Source organism: Lactuca saligna, chromosome 6 (assembly GCF_052625555.1).
Source record: "Lactuca saligna cultivar CGN05327 chromosome 6, ASM5262555v1, whole genome shotgun sequence".
In the NCBI taxonomy this organism is placed as follows: Eukaryota; Viridiplantae; Streptophyta; class Magnoliopsida; order Asterales; family Asteraceae; genus Lactuca; species Lactuca saligna.
The window spans coordinates 25,776,056-25,799,666 of NC_136422.1; the positions used below are offsets into that span (position 1 = coordinate 25,776,056).

At 40.0% G+C, this 23,611-nt stretch overlaps 2 protein-coding genes across 2 annotated transcripts; both read right to left on the reverse strand.

Moving 5' to 3' along the window:
* Positions 1–717: 717 nt before the first annotated feature.
* LOC145002389 (uncharacterized) lies at positions 718–1,161 on the reverse strand. Its single transcript, XM_078961674.1, has one exon. It carries the CDS (start codon positions 1,159–1,161, stop codon positions 718–720), a length of 444 nt encoding a protein of 147 aa, XP_078817800.1.
* Positions 1,162–20,196: 19,035 nt separating this feature from the next.
* LOC145000901 (Transducin/WD40 repeat-like superfamily protein) lies at positions 20,197–23,299 on the reverse strand. The gene is made up of 5 exons (XM_078960204.1): positions 22,944–23,299; positions 22,251–22,502; positions 21,987–22,130; positions 21,249–21,917; positions 20,197–20,588 (listed from the first exon to the last, which is right to left on the reverse strand). The coding sequence occupies exons 1-5, from the start codon at positions 23,064–23,066 to the stop codon at positions 20,343–20,345; spliced, it is 1,434 nt and encodes a 477-aa protein (XP_078816330.1). The 5' UTR covers positions 23,067–23,299; the 3' UTR covers positions 20,197–20,342.
* Between the last annotated feature and the right edge of the window lie 312 nt (positions 23,300–23,611).

Genomic DNA, 23,611 nt, shown 5'->3' on the forward strand with positions numbered 1-23,611 from the left:
GATATTAAGGGCCCACACACATCTGTGTGTATGAGATCCAACAATCCCTCACCTCTTTCACAAGTACCAGTGAATGGTGATTTAGTCATCTTTCCAAGCAAACAAGATTCGCATGTGTCATCCGACTTTAGGTCAAATGAATCCAACACTCCATCCTTTTGGAGTTGGGATATGCACTTCTTGTTGACATTTCCAAGAATACAATGCCACAAACATGCCTTGTCTAAACCATTAGACGAATCGATATGCAACACATTATTTCCTAAGTTGTCTACAACCATCACAGTTTCATATACACCATTAAAAGACAATGCTTCAAAATATAAAGTACAATTATAGAAAGCATTAATAGAACCAATTTCATTATTAAATGAAAATCTAAAACCTTGTCTATACAAACCATGTCCTCGTCATCTCTGACAAGTAGAAACAACCATTAAACTTTAATCCTAACCCACTACTAAGCAATAATGAGTAAATCCCGATCTTGGTGGCAGATGACGATTTCCTATTCCTCATTATCAGGTTCATCTTTCTATGCTCCATATTCCTACTTCTTCTTATCCCCTGCAAATCAGAACAAATGTGAAAATCACAGCCTTTATCAAGGACCCAGGAACTAGCATGTGATGAGTTATTAGATTGAATAGTATAAATATTTGAGAAGGAGGGCTTTATCTTCCCATCCTTGATGTCCTGCAAGTATTTCGGGCAACTTCATTTCCAATGCTCCTTGTCATTACAGTAGAAGCACGTTGCTTCTTTAGGATCGGATGAGGGAGTAGCAGATCCAGTTTTACCTTTTGATCCGGAGGACCTATCTTGGTACTTTCCCTTGTGACTCTTAGAGGGATCTTTCCTATTCTTCCCTTTTCCATGTCCTATAGTGAGGACGAGGGCAGTAGCAGTAGGGGCGGACTCGACAACTTTGCCTTTGAAGCCACTTTCTGTAGTTCTCAACAAACCTTGAAGTTTGCTCAAGGTGACTTCCTCCTTATTCATATGATAATTCATCTTGAACTTATCATAACAAGGAGGTAAGGAGTGGAGAATGATATCAATCGCCAACTCTTCGTCAAATTTGACATTTAACTTGAGCAACCAATCCACATACCTTTGCATCCTTTGCAAGTGGCTCATGATGGGCTCTCCATCTTTCATCTAGGTTGCTATTAGCGAGGCAAAAATCTCATACCTTTCCTGACGCGCGCTTTCATGATACTTTTCCATCAAATCTTGGCACATGTCATAAGGTCAGTATTCCTCGAAGAACCGCTATGTAGCTCAGGAGTCATAGTGCATATAATTATGCACGACACCTTTGTTGTGTCTTTTTCATGAGCCCTATACTCAGCTATTTCTTCAGCATAAGCTTTTGTTTCATCTATCTCTTTGAGCTCTTTGTCGAGGACGTATTCTTTCTCCTCGTATCACAAGTCCATACGAATGTTGCGAATCCAATCATTGAAATTGGATCCATCGAAGGTGACCCTTCCACAAATGTTCAAAAAAAGAAAAGGAGTTTGAGGAGTTGGAGTTCGATCCAGAAGCATTGCTTAAGCCAGACATCTAAAAAAGTAAAGAGACAAAGTTTTGATTAGATAAAGAATCCTTAATATAATACCCAAATGAAATATTAAGGATAGGACCCAACACAACAATTCACAATTCGGAAGAGGGATTCCGTAATCAAATTGCAAATTATTTGAAGGTAGGTAAAGGATGATTTACCAATTCCACCACGAAAAACGAAATGAAAAATTAGGTTTTAATGAAATGAAATTCCTAGACTCTTTTGAGATTCATTAACTTTTCAATGGAAAGATTTATCTCGATTATGCCCTTCACGGGCCGACTCTCTGTAGCAGTAGCTCTGATGGCGGCGGGAGCAGACCCCTGAGATGCTCCGCGCAGCAGAGGACACTCTGCCTTCCGGTGTCCGGTTTGGTTACAGTGGAAGCACACTGTAAACCCCTTGGGGCAGTCCTTGGCCATATGCCCCTCCTTGCCACATTTGTAGCAAGACCCCGCTCGACAGACTCCATTGTGACCCTTGCCGCACTTTCCACAAGTGCGGCCCTTCTGGCTCCCGGGTCGGGGATCAGCGGGCTTGGCCCGCTTGGCTGCCGGCTGGGACTGTGCCGGCCACCGATCCCTCCCCAGAGACTCCGCCTCCTCCCTAGCCTGAGTCTCAAGCTCAATCTCCCTCTTCCGAGCATTTGCCTGAAGCTCGGCAAATGTCCGATACGAGGAGTTCGCAGCGAACTCCCGAATATCCCGTCTCAGAATGCTCAGGTAACGGCTCATACGTGCCTGCTTGGTGGACACGTGCTCAGGGCAGAACATCGCCCTCTCATGAAACATCCTCGTAATAGCTGTGACTGACTCGGTACCCTGCTTGAGGGTCAGAAACTCCTGTGTCAGATGTTTCCTCTCCACCTGAGGAACGTACTCATCTCGGAACATGGTAGTGAACCTCTCCCAGGTTACTGCCGAAAGCTCAGTCGGTGTGAAGTGTGCCGTCACAAACTTCCACCAGTCCTTCGCTCCCAAGCGAAGCTGGTTCAGCGCGAACCGAACCTTCAAATGCTCATGGGACGAGCAAGTGAAGAAGCATCCCTCCATATCAGATATCCACCTCATAGCTGCCACCGGATCCTGCGTGCCATCAAACTCTGGTGGCTTGGTGTTGCTGAACTCCCTAAACAATGTCGCATCACTTCCCTGGGGTCTTGCCGCAGCAATCGCTGCGGTAGCCGCTGCAACCGCAGCCTCAGAAAGAGCGGCATAGCGCTCGTCAAATGTCTCAATCAACGCGGTCTTAATGGACCCAAACATCTCTGGTAACTCAGCTCTGATGACCGCAGCCACCTCCTCATGAATGATCTGTCGAATTTCCTCATCGCTAGTTCCGGCATCCTCCGGCATGTGACGTGTCCTCACCATGATCAACCTCTGAAATACAACATGCGATAATTAGAATTTACTCGAACACTCTTACATTCGACAATCCTCCCCTCCTTGATTCCTGGTATCCCAAGATTCTTATTTGGACTGTGTACCGCACCGGTGCTTTCAGTAGTACGGGCCCAATACTACTGTTCGCACCGTCTCAGTACACACCCCAAATCTTCCTCTTCGGATCCCAATCCCCAAGTACTCTATTATACTTAAATCACTCTGTAACAGGTCTCACACAAGGTCCTAGCTGCTACCTAATTACTCTCAGCATCTCATAGCAGCTCACCCCTCCCTAGGCTAAGGCATCACAAAACAGGCCACTCTAGTCCTATTAGCAATACCTAGCCTACTCTAGCAAGCAAATACATCACATTAATAATAATTATCACATAATATAAAGGTATTTTGGGAATTCACCGTTCTGGCGCTGGCTGATCGTACACACGTTTCTTCCTGGAAAATCTTTTACTCTTAGAAAACTTTGGTTTTATTTTGAAATATCTCTTCAATTCCTCAGTTTGAGTTCGAATACCCCCGAAGGTGTACCCGAATCCCTCAAACCAAGGCTCTGATACCAATTTGTAACACCGAAAATTTTCAAAACAAAATTTTCAATTTTTTTTATAAAACATAATTCCATTGATATTCATAAAACAACCATTTTAATTATCCAGACAAGACAATACAAAATCCCAAGATCATGATATCAAGCTCCGAATGTGTGTGTGTACGGATCAAGCCGGAGCCTTCCCGCGGTCGTCACTAGTACCTGAAACAATAACATCAACACTGTAAGCACAAGGCTTAGTGAGTTCCCCAAAATACTACATATAACACATATTAGCCACTCGAGGCTAGAACTCTGTGGGTCCGTGCACCCAAACTCTGTGAACCCTCAGGTTCTAACTCTGTGAACCTTCCGGTTCTAACTCTGTAAACATGCACAGCATCAATCACATAGAAGTAATGCAGTACAACACATATCATACATAGCATACAAATACTCTATCACATAACTCTGGTTACCTACTCAAGGTAAAGTATAGTGAGAAGACTCACCTCGCGTGTCTCGGTAAATCGTAAACCTGAAATCGCTAATCACTCGACCTGTCGAGCTGTCGTCCCCCCCTATAGCACAATACACCTCTAATTAGCACTTTCCCAACTAGGGTTGACCACACTATAACAAGTCAATCTAGGTCAACGGTCAACTTTGACCGGACTCGGCGAGTACCCAGGCGACTCGGCGAGTCTGGGCGTGTACACCAATTTCCCTGGAATCCTCCCTTGACACGTCGAGCATTCCCTCAACTCGACGAGTTCCACCTGGCACGAGTTGTGGGGCCACCATGACTCACCTCGCCGAGTCTCAAGAACAACTCGGCGAGTCCAGTTAGACTCATTCCACCTGTCCATTCTGACTCCCCCTTGACTCACTGAGTCCACCTTTCCCAACTCGGCGAGGCCACTCACAGTGTGGTCGGGCAACATTCATGCTACTCGCCGAGTCTGTTCTTCGGACTCGGCGAGTCCATGCCATGCACTGACTCAATCTTGCTCTAAAGGTCAGATTCAGTTCATTAATCCATAGATCCAGTCCCTCCAAGCTCATTTAGCACGTAAAGTTACAATCTTGATGCACATACAACCTCTATATGACCATATATGATGTTTTTGACTCAAATACTACAACACGAGGTCAAAGACTCCATTGTCACCCAAAAAGCTTGATGAGTGAGGCCCTCTGGACCTCTATGGATCCAGATCCAAGGCCTCAACTCAAAGAGGGAACCAATGGGCACCAAATCAACCCATAAATGACCACATTAAGCCCTAAATTGCAACAAGCTTCACTGAACAGAAAATGGTCCAAGATAATACCTCTAGAGTGATGATCTAAGCTCCAAATCCACGAAATAGCAACCTCCTTTGCTTCCTCTTGCCTAGGGTCTCCTTCTTCTTGCTAAATAGCACACACAAGATCAAGAATGGCTCCCTTCTCTTCACAAATCGCTCAAGAACACTAGGGACACTCACTGAGGGTTGGGTGAACACAAATGACGGCCATAAGGCCCTTTAAATAGGCCTCAAACCCGGAGATTTAGGGTTTCATCACACAGCGCAGACTTGCCGAGTCCATATCCTGGACTCGCCGAGTCCAGGCGCGCACCAAGGTTCAATCCCGCGTCCCCACTCAGCGAGTCTGAGCTCCAACTCGCCGAGTCCCTCTCACAATATAACAAAATTTAGATTTACAAGATACCTGGTAAAAATCCGGATGTTACACCAAACTACAACTATTACTGATTTACATAATCAGTCTTCGTTCTTTTAATCATTCTCTTTTGATCACAAAATTAATTCCAATTTAATTTCTGATCAATACTAATTAAATAATATGATTTCTCAATTAATAGATTATTCTTATAATATATTCATAAATCATTAATTAACGTCTTTCTCCAAAACTCATCCTATCATATTGCTATGGTGAAGGCAACCCAAAAGGACCATGCTAGTATCGGGTCAAGTACATACCAATTATAATTATGGGCTTAGACACCCAATCCAACATATGCCAAGTTACATATTATGGGAACTAAATAATTTTAGAAGGTTAGGTTTTAACTCTATTGTGCAGCTCTTGTTTGAGTGCAACCGTTGTAGTGTGAGACCTCTCATTCAAAGAATTATCCAGTTTTAGTGATATGTAATTGTATTCATGAGCTAGTTAGAGAAAGTTAGCGGGAGTTCCTTCTGCAGTTGATGGTGGAAAGTGTTGTGGAGTTTCCCCTAGGAAAACCTAGGATAAGATCAAGTGTTGGGGGCCTTATCTGTGAGGGTAAATTTTATGGCTATAAAGTGACTTGGTAGAGTCAAGGAAATCCTTGAGGAAAGTACGGATAGATGTGGAAGGTAGTGTGGGCCCGTACTACTGGAAGCAGAGTATCTATACTCGATTCAAGGAGGACTGCGATGAAACCAGGGAGCTTGTAGAGTTGTGATGGTTTATATATTTCGATATGTATTCTGATGGTTTATATGGTCTATTTTTAGTATGGTAATATTGCGAGGCAACCTACTAGTAGGTCTAGTGCTAGGATGGCTCGGGCTCAGAATCTGGAGTCGTGCAGCTCGATGAGAAGAATAGGGAGTTCATCTCGTCTGAGATTACTCATTTCATTCTTGATCAGACTCATGCGATCTTCGACACAGTCAAGGAGGGTATTCTGGATGTTTTGGATGAGCGGTTGAGCTTGTTTTACTCTGAGATGATGGCACTAGCGAGAGCATGTTCTTTGAAATTTAGGGAGTTTCGGGAATGTGAGGCTCCATAATATCATGGGGAGAAGGACCCCATAGTGAGTCGAAGGTGGTTAGTAGATGTTGCTAACGCCTTCCACACCAGTCATTATCTCGAGGGGGACAAGGTCATACTAGCTTCCTGCCTTTTAAAGGACAGTGCATCGGACTGGTAGGAGGAGTTAGGACATGTGGTAGGTGATAATATTGTTGATGTGATGACCTGGGAATGGGATAATTTGTCTACCATGTTCTGAGTTGAGTTTGCAGCGGTGATTGAGGTACAACAATTGGCATGAGAGTTTCGGGATCTCCGCCAGGTTACGAAGATGATGGTTGAGATCACCGCGATGTTTAAGGAGAGGGCCCTTCTGGTTCCACAGTATGTGTCCGATGAGGAGATGAAGAAGGCCTGATACCATGCGATGCTGAGGATCAACATTTAACAGTTTGTGAGCCGATCCAGCTGCAAGATGTTGGAGGATATGATAGCTCGAGCTACAGAGAGGGAGATTCACCTGGAGATGGAGAGGAAGAGAAATATGGATGATGTTCAGACATCATGGGGTTCGATCAAGAGGCCCAAGATATCGGATTATAGATCAAGAGGCAATCAGGGTCATATCCATTTTGGCAAGTGCGACGGGACGCACAAGGGACCGTGCAAGGGTGGTGGTTCTGGATGCTTCAAGTGCGGCCGAACGGGTCATTATAGCAGGGATTATACTACTACCACCACCCAGGGATCAAATCTGATTTGCTTCCATTACAATCAGAGGGGCCACAAGAAGGCCCGTTGTCTGAGTTTGGCTGCAGCAGGACCGGTATCAGTACCCACTCCTGTGACTCTTCGGATTACTGACGGCCGCCAGGGCTTTCTAGACGATGGCAGAGGAGGCACGTGCAGCTCCTGATGTGGTGATAGGTATGTATTTTCTCATTATCTCTTTATTTATTTTGAATTGCTTGCTTATGTTTATATGTTTTATTTTAGGATCGTTATTTTTGAATGGTATTTTTGCTCTAGTTTTGTTCAATTCGAGGGCTACCGATCCTTTGTATCACTTGCGTTTAGCAAGAGATTTGTTGGAGCTCCAAGGGAGCTGGATTGTCCTTTTGATGTTGAGATTGTTAATTATTGCACAGTTCAGGTTGCGTAGGTTCATCGGGATTGTACTCTCCAGTTATTTAGCGAGGAGTATCCGATTGATTTGGTTACCATTCCTCTATGTGGGAACAACGTTATCATGGTCATGGATTGGTTGAGCCCTAACGGGGCAGTGATCGACTGTGAGTAGTAGTTAGTTCGGGTTCGGACCCCAAGTGGGGGAGAGTTGGTGAATCATGGGGAGAGACTGCAATGTGGGCCGATTTTGGTCTACAATGAGGGCCAGACGCTATCTTCAGCGGGGTTGCTCGGGTTTTGTTGCTTGTGTCATGCATACCAAGGATAAGGGTAAAGCGACCATGGATGATTTGTCGATTGTGCGGGATTACCCAGATGTACTTCCATAGGATTTTCCTGGGGTGCCTCCAGAGAGGCAGGTTGAGTTCAGGATTGATCTGGTTCCAGGTGTGGCTCCGATAGCCAAAGCACCGTATCGATGGCTTCACCCGAGATGCAAGAGTTGTATACACAGCTGTTGGAGCTGTTAGACAAGGGATTTATTTGACTAAACATTTTGCCTTGGTTTGCATCGATTCTATTTGTGAAGAAGAAGGATGGGTCTCATCGTATGTGTATCGACTACCGGGAGTTGAATAAGGTAACGGTGAAGAACCGTTATCCACTTCCGAAGATTGATAATCTTTTCGACCAACTTCAGGGTGCATCTTGGTTTTCCAAGATTGATTTTCGATCAGGTTACCATCAATTGTGGTTCAGGGATGAGGATATGCAGAATATAGCCTTTCGGACTCGTTATGGTCATTAGGAGTTCGTGGTGATGCCTTTTGGGCTTACCAATGTTCCAGCCGCGTTCGTGGATCTCATAAACCACGTGTATAGACCGATGATGGATCGGTCTATGATAGTATTTATTGATGATATCTTGTTATTCCAAGACTCAAGAGCAACATGAGGAGCACTTGATGGAAGTGCTAGAGACATTGACGAGGGAGAGACTTTTCATAAAGTTCTCCAAGTGTGAGTTATGGTTACGCAAGGTGCAGTTTTTGGAGCACCTTGTCAACCAAAAGGGTATTATGATCGATCTGGCCAAGGTTTACATTGTGATGCAAAGGGAGGTTCCGAGGTCTCCATATGAGATTCAGAGTTTCCTTGGTTTGGTTCGTTATTATCAGAGATTCATCCATAATTTCTCCAAGATAGTTGTTTCTCTGACTCGACTGACCAAGAAGATGGATACATTTCGTTGGGGGCCTGAGCAATAGGTAGTTTTCGAGAATCTGAGATGGCGGTTGTTTAAGGCGCCAATTCTGACCTCATCAGAGCGTGTTGATGATTTCGTGGCTTATTGTGATGCTTCGATCACAAGTTTGGGTGTAGTGTTGATGTAGAGGGGTCGCGTGATCGCTTACGCCTCGAGGTAGCAAAAGCCTCATGAGGCGAATTATCTGGTGCATGATCTGGAGTTGGGGGCCGTAGTTTTCTCCCTCAAGATTGTACTAAATTACCTCTATGGGGTCTGTGGTAATTTTTACACAGGTCACAAGAGCTTGTGGTATTTGATGGATCAGCCGAATCTGAATGTGAGGCAGCGTCGATGGTTGGATGTGGTGAAGGATTATGATTGCGAGATCCTTTATCACCCGGGGAAGGCCAATGTGGTGGCCAATGCTCTCAGCCGCAAGGTGGTCACGGCTCCGATCAGAGACATTTGCTTGAGGATTACCATGATTACTTCATTGTTAGAGCGGATTCAATAGGTTCAGATCGAGCTATGAAGGAAGAGCATCATAAGAGCGAGCTTATTATGGGCTAGGTGGCTTCCTTTAATTATGATAGCAATGGTTTTATTGACTCTGCATCATCAAGTTTGGGTTCCGTTTTGGGGTAGCGTGTGCCAGATTCTCACGGACGAGGCTCACAAGTCGAGGTTCTCCATTCATCCTAGGGTGACGAAGATGTATCTGGATCTTTGTCTTGATTATTGGTGGCCCTGCATGAAGTGGGATGCTGCCTGGTACGTGGAGTGGTGCTTGACTTGCAGGAAAGTCAAGCCCGAGCATCATTGACCTCACGGAAAGATGCATTTGTTGGAGATTTGTCACACCCCGAAACCTAGGGCGGAAACGTTCTGGGGTGGAGGTGACTTCATGTTAAGTATCATAACCGATATACATAGTAAGCGAAGTAAACACAAAACATTACATTACATAGATTCATTACATCAGTTTGAAAGTAAAGTAATACAAGTTTCATAGATACATAAGTTTAAACAAAAGAAAGACGTGACTTCCATACGCTCCGTCTTCTGCAAAAGAACACGGGATACCTGTCTAAGGAGAACCTGAGAATACAAGCAGTTTTAAAAATCAGCATAAATCTAGTGAGTTCATAAGCGGTTTGTCTTCTGAAAATGAACAAGATTCCTTTAGTTTTCTGAAAAAGTTGTTATCCAAGAAAATCTCATATTCTGTTAAAAGTAACGTTTAGTTATCTGTATTGTTACACAATTCTGGTTATGAACAGTTGTTATCCCAGGAAAATCCTATATTTTCCTAGTACGTTGGTTACCAATCCGAAATATAATGTACAAGTAACTACCATACTTAAAATGTTTGTGTGAAGTTTTCCTGAAAGCCTGGTTACTCTTGAAATGTTAGTTTTAACACGTATATAAAACTATCAACATAGTAAACTAATTTCAAAGGTTATTATTTTACTATATTCATTATTAATAACAAGTAAATCTTTGTTATCCAAATTGCGAGTTCTATAACCATATTATAGACTAGATATGGCAAAGGAAGGCCAGTATCATTTATGGCTTTTGTCACCCTTGAACCTTTTGGTTCGGCTGTAGCTAGCAGCTAGGTGCGGGGTAGTCAACCCCGTATAGATATATACACTCAAGTCACGCTCCCTATCTAAGAGATTCTGGTTACAGAGGCGGTCCTCCACTCGCGTATCTCTATGGAGTGTTCTCCGAGGACGTGTCTCCAATTTATAGGAATAACAAATCTACAAGTAATAATGCAGAAAAATCATGTTTAAATTCTATTTACAAAGACGATCCTCCACTCGCTATCTCTGTGGAGTGTTATCGAGGATAAAACAAATGTACTAATCTAATGCTTTTAACAATAATGTTATGGAACAAATCATTTGTGAAATATATAATATAACTTTATATAATAAGATATGAAATCGGTTTGTAAACTAATTCTGCAAGTCAAATAGTTGGTTAATACGGTTTCAATTTGTTAAAAGCAAGTGGAATATGGAACATTTCATTTGAAATAATAAGTTTAAGCACAAGATATTCTTGTACTTTTGCTTGTATTCCCCCCTGAAAACATTGAAAAACATTGAAAAAGGGTAGGGGTATGAACTCACCGGACGAGGAACGTGTCGACTAGGATGCTAAACATCGGATCGAGGCTTGAAAACGTGTGAGGTTCCTATGTAATATTAAATGATACACAAATGTATCTAATTAGTTCTTAAATCACTAATTAGTTGAGGATATACACTTCTAGTGGCGAAAACACTTCATTTCAAGTGTTTGGAGTGACCCGGGTGACATCTATGGACATATATGGTTTGGATATGGAGTTTAATCTTCAAGAGTGAACTCCCAAGAGAGTTCACGGCCCTAATGACCCACTCTCCATGAGTTTACGGCCGTAAACTCATGGTGGGGTGTTCTAGAGTGCTTAATGGCCTTATATCATTTTAGGGGTGATGCTAGATTTGGTTTCAAGGCATTGGAATGAAATTTGAACATGCTAGGGACCAATTGAGGAGTTTACGACAGTAAACTATGAGTTTATGGCTGTAAACTCTTATATGCCATGACTTAATGTGTTTTGGGGGTCCTAGGTTAATCACATGTGATTCAACTCATTTTTACAAGCCAAGGGGTGAATTTAGGGCACCATTTAACCCATTTATAGGAGTTTATAGCCCAGGAACCCATTCCTGGGGGGTTTACGGCCATGAACTCCTAAGGGAAGGGTTTTCATCAAGTTTAAGGCTTCTAATTCGTTTGTGGTTGCTTCTAGATATTAGTTCAATGCTTAGGAGGTGTGTAAGTGGAATTTTAACACCTAAAAAGGAGTTTACTACTCATGAAAGGGTGTTTACGGCCCAAGCATGTTCTTGGGAAGTAAACTCATGTTTACTCCCTAAATGATGAGTTTAAGGTGTTCTAAGTCCAATCCAATAGGTTCTAAAGCCATATCTAAGCTCCAATGGTGGTTTGGAAGGGTTTTAAGGCTCAAAAACCCCATTTATATGTGTTCACGGCCCAAGATTGTTCTATGGCCATAAACACATGTTTATGGTCCTAAATCATGATTTGAACACGAAATTGAAGGCTAAGGATGCTAATCTATGAGTTAGGGTAGTTACCTTGGTGATTTGAAGCTTGATATGAGTGATTTTTGGACCTAGATCTTGGATTGAGGAGAGAGGTTAGAGAGAGAGTGAAAAGGCTTCAAATGAGGCTTAAACAACTTTAAATATGATTTGGATTTTAGACACGATGGAATTCTACCCGATACTGACGTTAACCGAGGCTTTTGGTCGCACCCGATTAAGTTGTCGTAACCCGATATGGTCGAAACTAAAATTTTTCTAATTACTTTTTTCGGGCGTTTTCATGTGTTTCTAACGTGTTTGGATACTTACGAGGTCAAAATAAAAGTCTTAACTTAAATGACCTAATTCAAAAACGAAATCAGAACAATTCGCTTAAGATGAGTTTTACGGACGGAACGGGTTACGGCGATGGAGCAACTTCGGGTTGTCACAAGATTCCCGTATGGAAATGGGAAGAAATCACCATGGATTTTATCATGAAGCTTCACAGGACTGCATGCAGAATGGATTCGATTTAGGTCATCGTGTATCATTAGACCAAGAGCACGCATTTCATTTTGGTTCAGGAGAGTATTTCTAAAGAGAAGTTGGCCGAGGTTTATATTAGGAAGGTGATGGCACGTCATGGGGTTCCAGTATCAGTGGTTTCTGACAGGGATGTTCGTTTTACTTCCAGATTTTGGAAGAGGTTTCATGAGGAGTTGGGCACTCGTCTTTATTTCAGTACAACATTTCATCCACATAATGATGGTCAGAGAGAGTGGACTATTCAGACTCTTGAGGATATGTTGCATGCGTGTGTGTTGGATTTTAACGGGAGTTGGGATACGTATCTTCCGTTAGCGGAATTTTCGTATGACAACAATTATCATGCTAGTATTGATCGACCTCCTTTAGGGATGCTCTACAGGAGGGAATGCAAAACCCCGATTTCTTATGGTGTGGTCAGTCACCGGGTTATGAGGAGTACTGAAGTAGTGCTCAAGACCATTGAGTTGATTCAGCAAGTTCGGAGCAGGATCCAAACAGTACAGATTCGGCAGAAGAGTTATGTCGATAAGCATCGGTCAAACTTAGAGTATCAGGTAGGGGATATGGTTCTCCTGAATGTGTCAGCTTGGAAAGGTGTCATCCGGTTCAGGAAGCGGGGCAAGCTGGGCCCCATGTATATTGGTCCTTTCAGGGTTTTGGATTGGGTCGGTTGGGTTCCTTATCACTTGGATCTTCTAGATGAGCTCAGTCAGATTCATAGTACATTCCACGTCTCTCAGTTGTGGAAGTGTTTAGTGGATGATTCCGTGGTGGTACCATTTGAGGATATTCAGGTGGATGACCACCTGAATTATATTGAGAGGTCGGTAGCGATTCTAGATTGGAAGATGAAAACCTTGAGGAACAAGGTTGTTGAGCTAGTGAAGGTGTTGTATCAACACTACAAGAGATCGAAGTGGACTTAGGAGCCCGAGGATGAGATGGGACAGCACTATCGGGATTTTTTTGGGGCAGCAGACTTCGAGGACAATGTCTGATTCAAGCGGGGAAGAATTATAACACTTGAATCTCGATAAGTTTCCTTATTGCCCTTATTGTTATTAATGTTGCATTTTTGGTCTTTAAGTTGTACGTGGGGCGTACCACATCTTACACTTAGCGTACTCATCCGAGGCGGGATCGAGACTATGGACATGTATGCTAGTCGTACGTATATGTACGCGAGGCGTACGTGAGTCATTTAGAAACCTTAATTTTCGAGGTTGGGCACTATATAAACATCATTATGGACTATGAAACCCTGATTTCTCAGCCTCCATTGTCCCTATAGCCTCAAGCACGAAACCCTAATCCTTTCATTTGTGTTTTGAGCTCACTGTGTTTATTTTTGGTGGTTACGGTTCATATTCAAGAAGTAGAACCTTAGTGCAATGAGGTGAATCAATGAACAAATTGTGGATATTGTTTATTTGCTTTATTTCCAGCTTGTTTGAGGTAAAAAGCTAAGAACTTTCCATTAGCGGCTTAGATCTATCATTTGTGTGTTTTGGTCCCTTTTGGCCCCAAGAATGAGATCTAGTGGTTTGATACCACTCCAGGAGCTTTGATTTGCCACTCTTGGTGTTTCTGAGGTTCTAGGTACATAAAGTTTTCTCCATTAATGTAAACCCCACAAATTCGGGCTAGTCAATTTAGAGACAATAAACGTCAAAGATGACTTTTCGATGGAAGAATATTTAGAATGAATAATCTTAACCAAGTTATAGTATATGTCACAAGGATTCCATACATATAAAGAACGTTGAAAAGAAAGAATCTGAGAAGGATGAAGCCTACTATCTTCAGAAGATAGAGGAACTAAGGAAGAAGAATGCAAAGCCGACATTGATCATGAAAGAAGCAAGCGATGACGATGGAAGAGTTGAGGTGTGGTCAACAAACTCTAAAGATGATGAGATCAGGAACCCACAAACGGTGAGTGACTTTTGGTAAATTTAGAAGAGTAGGTCTATGAGAGTAGGAGTTTGATGGTTCAAAACGGTGTTGTGGAGCAGATAGGATACGCAACAGACGTCGGTAAAAATTCCAAAAGTTGTTTCACAGCGAAGACTGTTTTGGAGTATATGACAGAATGTGAAAAGGTCATAGATAAGGTACACTCTATACTTAAATCTCTTAACATTCTTGTGTCTCGTTATGATTCAAAACTAGACGATTTAAAATATACTGTTTCTAGTTTCAGTGATAGTTTACGAAGAGCTCGTCTTAGTAATGCTAATCTAACTGATCAAATCAACAGGGTAATTTTTAAAAGTGAAAAGAGGATATTAAGGATTAAGAAGTTGGAACTAGAGCTCACTAGAACTAGAGATGACATTAGTTATCTTAAGAGAGACAGTATTGCTTTTTTAAAACAAAGGAACATTTTTTCTTTAATTGTGAAGCGGTTATATTTTAATATTACTCAACTGCATCTCAATTGTGAAATAAGAAAAGGATTGCACAAAATGATTTTTCCCTTTCTTGAGCTGAAAGAGGACGAAATCGATGCAGATTGTTATTGTAACAACCCAAAATACGACTCAAAATTTTTTGTTTTAAGATTACTAAAAATCACATCATCGAATGTCATATATAATAAAAACCATGGAATGAATAACTCAAAATTCATAGTAACTGTGTCAAAACAAAAATGTATCAATCATAACAAAATATCTGAATAAAACTCCCAGGATAAAACTGAAGTTGTGGTGTGTGCGATACCATCAACCTGAGCTCTTCCCCTTACTAGCGGAAGTACCTGAAACCAAAACTGAAACTGTAAGCACAAAGCTTAGTGAGCTACCCCAAACTATCACATATCATACAATAACAAATAAACAACTATTGGGCCATGCGCACTGCATTGGACCGAAGTCCGAAAACTGTATCGAATCGAAGTCCAGAACTGACTGCGACCTTGTTCCCTGCATCGGACTAAAGTCCGAAACTAGATGCATCGGACCGAAGTCCGGAACTGACTGAACATAGCATAGCATAATCATAACTACTAGCATAAACACATATACTGCATACTGCATTGGACCGAAGTCCGGAACACATAACACAAAGACATGCTTGAATCATAAAGACATCAAGCACACCACACTGAACTACTGCATCGGACCGAAGTCCGGAACTACTGCTAATTAAACGGGCCGGCATTGTGGTTGTAGACCCGTTCCTACTGGAAGGAAAACTCACCTCGTAATGTTGGTTGCTGAGATACTGACTCTAAAACTGGCTGACTGCTGCTCCGGAACTCCCCGACTACAAATCCCAACAAGACTAGATCAGGTACTGATAAATGCCTTTAGGGTAAAATGACTATTTTACCCCTAGTCAAAGTCAACTCTCAGGTCAAAGTCAACTTTCAGTTGACCGGACTCGCTAAGTCAAGGCGTAGACTCGCCGAGTCCCTCCATCACTAGATCTGACTCTAACTCACCGAGTCCCTTCCCCACTCACTAATTCACCCTAAACTCTCAAATCGGGGAAAAACGAGGACTCGCGACTTGACTCGTCGAGTCCTAAGCATGTCATTACTATACAGTCGATTTTGCTTGATTCCAATGCATCTAATACATAGATCTGGGTTCCTAGGACTGATTTCACACGTAAAGTTTCTAACTTTACATTCATGCATGCACATAAGAAGCTAAAATGCCCAATAAGAAGCTAAAAGAGGAGATCTAGGTTTGGAATGGGTGTTTAGCTTAATAAAGGTGGCAACCTTGAGCTCAAGGAGTCCATAAATGCTTAGATCTGAAACCCATTCATCTTAACTTCCTATAAAACAACCTCAATGTTTAGAAAATGGCAAAAGAAGCAACACTAGCAAGCTTTTAAGAAGATCTATATGATGACAAGCCAAAATTCGAGCTTTATACCTTAATGGAGGCTGGAATTATGACACAAGAACTCAGATCTCCTTTGCTCCTCTTGAGAACATCTCTTCTTTCTTCTTCTTCTAACTTCAAAATGCACCAAAAATCCTTCACAAGATGAGAAATACACCAAAAAGCTTAAAGGGAGGCTAGGGTTTGGTAAAGGATGCTCTAAGAGTGATGGAGGATGGTTTGGGGCGCATAAATGTGTTTAAATAGGGTGCAAACCCTTGAAACTAGGGCTTCATCCAGACAGGCAGACTCGCCGAGTCCCAACATATGGACTCGCCGAATAGCCAACCTAAATCGCGTGAACATCCCGTCTCTACTCGACGAGTCGGGCTATAAACTCGTCGAGTACCCCTTAAGAAATGAAAATACTTATTTAAATTACATACCAGAAATGGGGCGTTACAATTATAAGTGCGAATCCATTGTTTCTTCTGATGAAGTTTCTGACTCATACAGAATTGGACATCAAAAAATCGAAGAATACATTAAGTCCAAAGACCATAAGAATATGCTGAAACAAATGTTGAATGATAAGGATAAAGAACAAATCAAATCTGATACTATGCAAAAATTTGACTCATTATGCAATAAATTAAATTCAGAAAATACTTTTGATACCAAAAACGTTTCTGAATTTGATGAAAGCCATATGAGTGAAATTTTTGTATAGGATGAAATAGATTGTTCTACTTTTGTTCAAAATACCGATGAGCCTAAGAAAAATTTGATTTCTGAAAATTCCATCGAATTCATTCGTATTGTTGAAAATAAAGGCTCTAAAGTTTTAAATGAAAAGGCCATGGTTTTTCCGAAAGTGCAAACAGTTCTGAATCAAGTTTTTATAAAAACTGGACTGAACAAAAATGATACTATTGAACCAACATCCCTTGTAAATAATGATAATGTTGATGGTTGTGATGAATAATTCTGGTTCGGGCCAGTAGACAACGCAGACGAAACAAAAGGTCTTTCTGAAATGACCTCCAGGAAAACAAAAGGGGAGTACGTTTCGGAACCACTGAATCGTGTAAACCTTTATTACGATCAAGGAGGGCCAAGTGGCACGAAGGATGTTCCCAGTGAAACCTCTTTTGAACAACACGAAACGCCAGTCAGAAAAGAGAAACCTAAATTTATCATTCATAAGTTAGCTGAAGAGCTTATTGCTAAGAAAAGACAATTAAATGCTAGATATAGGAAAAACTTACAAGAAAGAAAGAGTTTTTGGAAAAATAAGAATTCCAATCAAAATTCTGTTAATTCATAAAGATTTTCAAGTCAAAATACGAATTCTTCTCCAATTCAAAAACCAAAATCAAAACGTTTTTCCAAACCAAATGTTTTAAAACCACAAGTTTCTAAACCAATTGAAAAGCCGAAATCCAATGGTCCTCCGAAAACACAGTCTTCAAAATCTGTCAACACATCAAAAGATGTTAAGGGCAAAAGTAAAGTTGTTTCGGAACCGGAGATTTATCTCAAGGAATACAAGGCAAACTTGAAAAGGGAGGAAAATGCATTCGCGAAAAGGATGGCTAAGAAACACAAAGAATTTAATCAACAAAAAATAAAATGTTGTTGAAATTAATCTTTGTGATAATAAAATGGAAGTTTTCAAAATAATAAAAGAGAAGAATAGTGTTTTGATAAAAAGATCCTTTTGGGTTGATAAGACTAAGATTTTTCCTGTTCTCAAGAAATGCTCACAAGTCACAAGGACCCAAGATGGTTTGGGTTCCTAAATCTCTCTAAATTTTGTAGGTAATGCGTGACGAACAGTATGATTCATAATGGTATATCGACAACGGATGTGCATGTCACATGACTGGAAGGAGAAAAGAACTAAGATAATTCATATCGTTAAAGGATGGCAGTCGAGTAAAGTTTGGAAATAACGCTACCGGGGAAATCAAAGGATATGGAATGATCACAAATGGCGAATTCTCCATTCGGAAAGTAGCTTACGTAGAAGGCCTACAACATAATCAAAGTTGCGTTTATTGGTGTCAACGTTGAGGTCAATATTAGTTTGTTCGTCAAAAACGTCTAAGGAACTCGAATTGCAGGACCTCTTTGATTGTACCTCCAACGATGTTGGAGTTTTAATCCATTTTTGATCTTTCTCACAATCTCTCATATTTTTTCATACTTGAAAACATGACCCATTTCGATGCAATATTGCTCTCTCGTTGCTTTGAACAAACCGAAATCGTTGGCACCACTTTGTTTTTGCGAAACAAGCTTGTTGTTGATCCTATTAAATATGGTGCACCTACGACTAATTGGAGTTCACTTACTATGTGAAATCTTTCGAGCACGCTTTCCCAAAAATCAATTTTCCTCATATCATTTCCTATAAGTTCATTTTTTGAAGTACCGCACCATGCAACTATCAAAGCGTACTCCCCATCCAGTGTCCACCATAGTTGAGGTTCTTCACTTTCCGCGATCGCTTTTCCTTTCCTTTTCCATTTCCCTCTGCTCCACCATAGTTGAGGTTCTTCACTTTCCGCGATCGCTTTTCGTTTCCTTTTCCATTTCCCTCTGCCTCTCCTACTACCTCCTGGTTGCTTTCAGCAACCGTATCTTGCGATGGTTGTGTGGGTGGTTGTTGGGTGGTTGTTTGAGTCATGAAAGAAAAAGTATTGAAAAGGTTTTTTTTTGTAGGTTTGGGTTTTGTTGCATGTAAGGTGATGTAGGAAATTGCATTTGGGGTAAGGTGAGATTAAAATAGTTTCCTTGAAATCGTATTTGTTGTGAGTTTTGAGTGTTGAGGAGGTTCATGTAGCTCTCATGTTAAGTGAACCTCATCAGAGTAGTTGTGTTTATGTTTAGTGGATGGGTGTTCAAGTTTTGCTCCCTAAATTTTGTTGAAAATTAGATTGATTTTTGTAAATAAATGGGAGAAAGAAAAGAGTGATGTAGGAAAAATATTGTGCATATATATGTGTGTATTTATATATAAAGAGTAATAAGTAAAAAAAAAATCTTTTAACCGTTCGAAAACAGTAGTTTTGACCATTCCAATTTTTAATATAGCACATTACAACTCATTTTAGTGGCAACAGGATAACTTAACGGGTGAGGCTTGGCTTTGTGTCGTTGAATTGTGGCCACATTAGCCTTAACACCCCACAACAGGTTCATACCTTGCAGTCTTAGTATTTTTTTCCTTAAAACAACTCAATTTTAACGGCTTTAATTTAACAACTCTAATTTTCTAAAAACAACTTCAATTTTTCGGGGAAAAAAACAGTTTCCGTTTATGAGAAACAACATTGGTTTATTAAAAACAACTTCGATTTTCTAAAATCAGCTTCAAAAAAAAAAAAAAAAAAAAAAACTTTTGTTCACTTGAAAACAACTTTAGTTTACTAGAAAATAGCTTTAGTTTATCGGAAAACAACTTTGTTTTCTAGAAAACACAATTTTTAATGGTTTAGAACCTAATTTCGATCCCTGATGATTTTGGTTCTGATTTTTTGAAAAACTTAAAACATGGAGGTTGTAGATCATTATATTAGATTTTTATAGAAGTTTGCATCAGTTCATTCCGATAACATGAGTTTTATATGATTTTTATAAGACAATGTATTGTTTTTAAAAGTAATGTAGTGGCTTTGGTTATGTCGAAACCAGAAAATAATGAATCATTGACATGAATCAATAAATTAATAGAACTGTCATATGTTTTGTAAATATATGAGATTTTCTTATGGTCACGTGTTTTGAATGCATACTTGTTTTGAAGAATGCCCTTTTATGTTCCATTTGTCATAAAATGTGTAATAGTCAGGCATCTGTTAACATGAATTTTTGATTTAAAAATAAGATTAGAATGTAACATTAACAAGTTAATCAAGCTCCAACTTGCCTATTTCATCATTGATTAGCCCTAAAATAACTCTTAATAAGATTAGAGTTTGAAAACCTTGTATGCCAAGATATGAAATCAATTTGTAATAAAAATTGTTAATAACTAAAAAAGTAAACTAAGATAGAATTGTACTTTTAAATTCACCTCATTTATATACGTACATGATACACCACAACTACTTACACCATTTATTCAACAAATCATGCATACACAACAAACTTATCATAAAACAAAATACAAAAACAAGATATTAATTATAACATCAAACAATATTACACTCGGTTGAATTTCCATCATCTAAGGAGGCATCAGCATCAGAAAACCCCATGACATAACCATCACCTTCATCTTCTTCCTCATCATCACTTCCAAGTTCATCTCTATTTCGTCTTCTTTCTATGTAAGCCAATGCTTGCCTTCTATGAAGCCGCAAAACATGCATTATCACATCGGGCGTCAGTGTAACCCGTGAATGATCTTCCCTCCCTCGCCTGTTTGACTCCACAATCTATACAATCCATAAAAAAATAACCACAAACATTAAATGAACACACTATACTCCATTTGGCATCTGACATAATCTAAGTCAGACTGTCTGACTAGTCTAGTCTGAGTCAGACTGTCTGAGACAGTCAATAAGACGGTCTACTAATCCGAGTCAGACAGTCTACTAACTCAGACAAAGTCAAACAGTCAGTCAGACAATCTGAGTCAAACAGTCAGACAATCTGAGTCAAACAGTCTAACAATCTAAGTCAGACAGTCTACTAACTCAGAAAAAGTCAAACAATCAATCAAACAGTCTACTAACTCAGACAATTTGAATCAAACAGTCAGACAATCTAAGTCAAACAGTCTAACAGTTTGAGATAGACAGTCTACTAACTCAGACAATCTAAGTCAAACAATCAGATTGACAGTCTACTAACTCAGACAGTCAGACAGTCTACTAACTCAGTCTGAGTCAGACAGAGTCAGATGGTCTGATAGTCTGAGTCAAACATTCTACTAACTCAGAGGGTCTACTAATTAAGACAGTTTGCGTCAGAGAGTCTACTAACTCAGACAATTTGTCAGACAGTCCGACTCAAACAATGTTTTGTGTTTGGCATGCATCGGACTGAGACTGTAGTCGGTTTGACTCAAAAAAGGTTTTAAAAGATCATACCTCTTGTAAATCATGAGGAAGGGGAAGAATGTCATCAGAAACAGGAACCCAAAGCTTTATATTCTTTTCCAAACCAGATGAAGCAAGAACAGGGATACTAGGATGAGGCTCAACTTGATTCACTATACGCCTATCACCTTCCATTACCCTAACAAGTCTACCTCCTTTTTTCTTCCAAATAAAAATATGCCCACAATCCGATCCACTCATAACATACTCACAATTCGGCCCAAAAAAACTAACCCCTTTAACTGTCAATGAATTCCTATGTCCACAATACACTTGTGGATCATCCAAATCATCCGAATTCATCACATTCAAGGGATTTGGTCCTAAACCCCCGTTGTTTTTTGGAAAAAGATAAATGAGTTCATCATTGTAGGAGATAAGAAGCTCACTTGTGTTGGAATATGACATTCCAGTGATGTGGACATCGTGTGTTTCTGTAAGATGTTTTGGGCAAAACGTGTTGACTGGTTGGTCAAAGTTTCTGATGTCGTATAGACGTGCGTATTTATCTGAACCTCCTATGGAGAAAAAATTAGGGTTTCTTGGGTCGATTATGATTGAGTTTAATCTTATGGTGTTTGAGGAAGAGTGGCTGTGGTTGAGTTCTGTGAATGGGGTGCAACAGAAAAGCTTTGTGGAGGAATTACTTCGCAAATCAAACTACAAAATATTTGTAAAACAAATTATACTTTTGGAATGTAAGGGTAAAATGGTAATTATAAAACTTACATGCTGAACTAATCCATCTTCACCACAGCTGTAAAATATGTGGGGACTTCCAGGCTCAACTGCAAGCTTGTGAACTCGTCCATGGTGTTTACCTAATTTTTTCGTTTGGACATGTCCATTCTCTGCTATTTGACCAAGTCTTACCTGAAAATATAAGTTATGTTTTGAAATTTGAATGAATGTATATATTTGAAACTAAGTGATAAACTAAGTAAGTTTCATAAACATTATAATGTAAAGGACATAATCTATGAAACAAGTAACCTGTCCATCAGCAGCAGAAGTAACTATGGTTCTGTCATCAGTGAAAGGCATGATTCTAGCTTGAAATATGTTGTCTACATGACCAGAAGCATATGAAAGGACTAAGGATTTAGTTGCTACATTCCAGAACATAACTCGTCTGTCATCAGAACCTGACACAAGGTGGTCACCACAATGGTTGAACTCTATTGTGTTTACACAACCTTCATGCCCATTTAGTTTACCAGCAAGATCAATTCTCTTTACAAGAGCCTGCAACAATAATCATAATCTAAGGTTAATTCAAGGACATAGAAGACTCATGTGGTCATAAAGTGAATATCTTGTAATTGTTGGTTGATGATTTGATTCGATGGTGGAATCATAACTTAGGTTAAAATGGGGGAAGCAGATTAACGTATACTTTAACCATCTATCAGTTAAATCGATTAGAATGGTTGCTTATGATGTAATCAATAGTTTTGATTTGCGAACAGACTTTCGATCCTTCATCAAAATAAGAATCTAGCATTACATCAATACTTAACTCGCAAAGTAAATAGAACGTACAATCAATTTAAAATTTGTAAAACTTGAGCTGAAATAGACTGTAAATACAATTTGAAGATAAAACTCCTAACCAATTTCATGATTTCGATATAAAACTCCCCATTAATTTCACAATCGTAAATATATATCTGGGGGAAAACGAACCTCGGAAGCAGAGATTCGGCGACAGAAGTTTCTGGGAGGATTGAAACCGATTTCTCTCTTAAAAACCTCCAGAATCTCATGTTGCGAAGGATCCCTATTCCTATCATATACGCTACTCTCCATTATAGCTTCAGTTGCGCAACAGATGATGGTGTGATGATAACCGATCGATAATCGAGGTTTCTTGAGGTTTTTCTACAGTGGCTAATTCCTGCGCAACAGTTAGAGTAAATGGCATCTCGTGATGCATCCCCTTTCCGATTCACCCCTCGTGTTCTCAAGATCTCTAGTCTCTAGGAATTAAACTCCTGTGTGTATAAAATTCCATATACGTCTCCATCATGTTATGTGTGTAAAGTTCATTTGATGCTGATTTTTTTAAATTATCGTGTATAAGCACCATCTAATGTCAAATTTAAATCAACTCCGGTTAATTGGGACCTTTTTTTAGAGGTTAATGACCTAATTTTGATTTTTATCTATATTTATATAATAATAGTTTTTCCGTATATGTTTGATATGACTAAAATAGGGCAATATTATTAGTAATCATCGGTAACATTACTGAATTACGTCAAACAAGTTTACTAATCAAACATATATAACGAAAAAAAACGGTTACCTAAATATGAACAAAAATCAAAGTTCGTTAACCATTTTTCTAATAT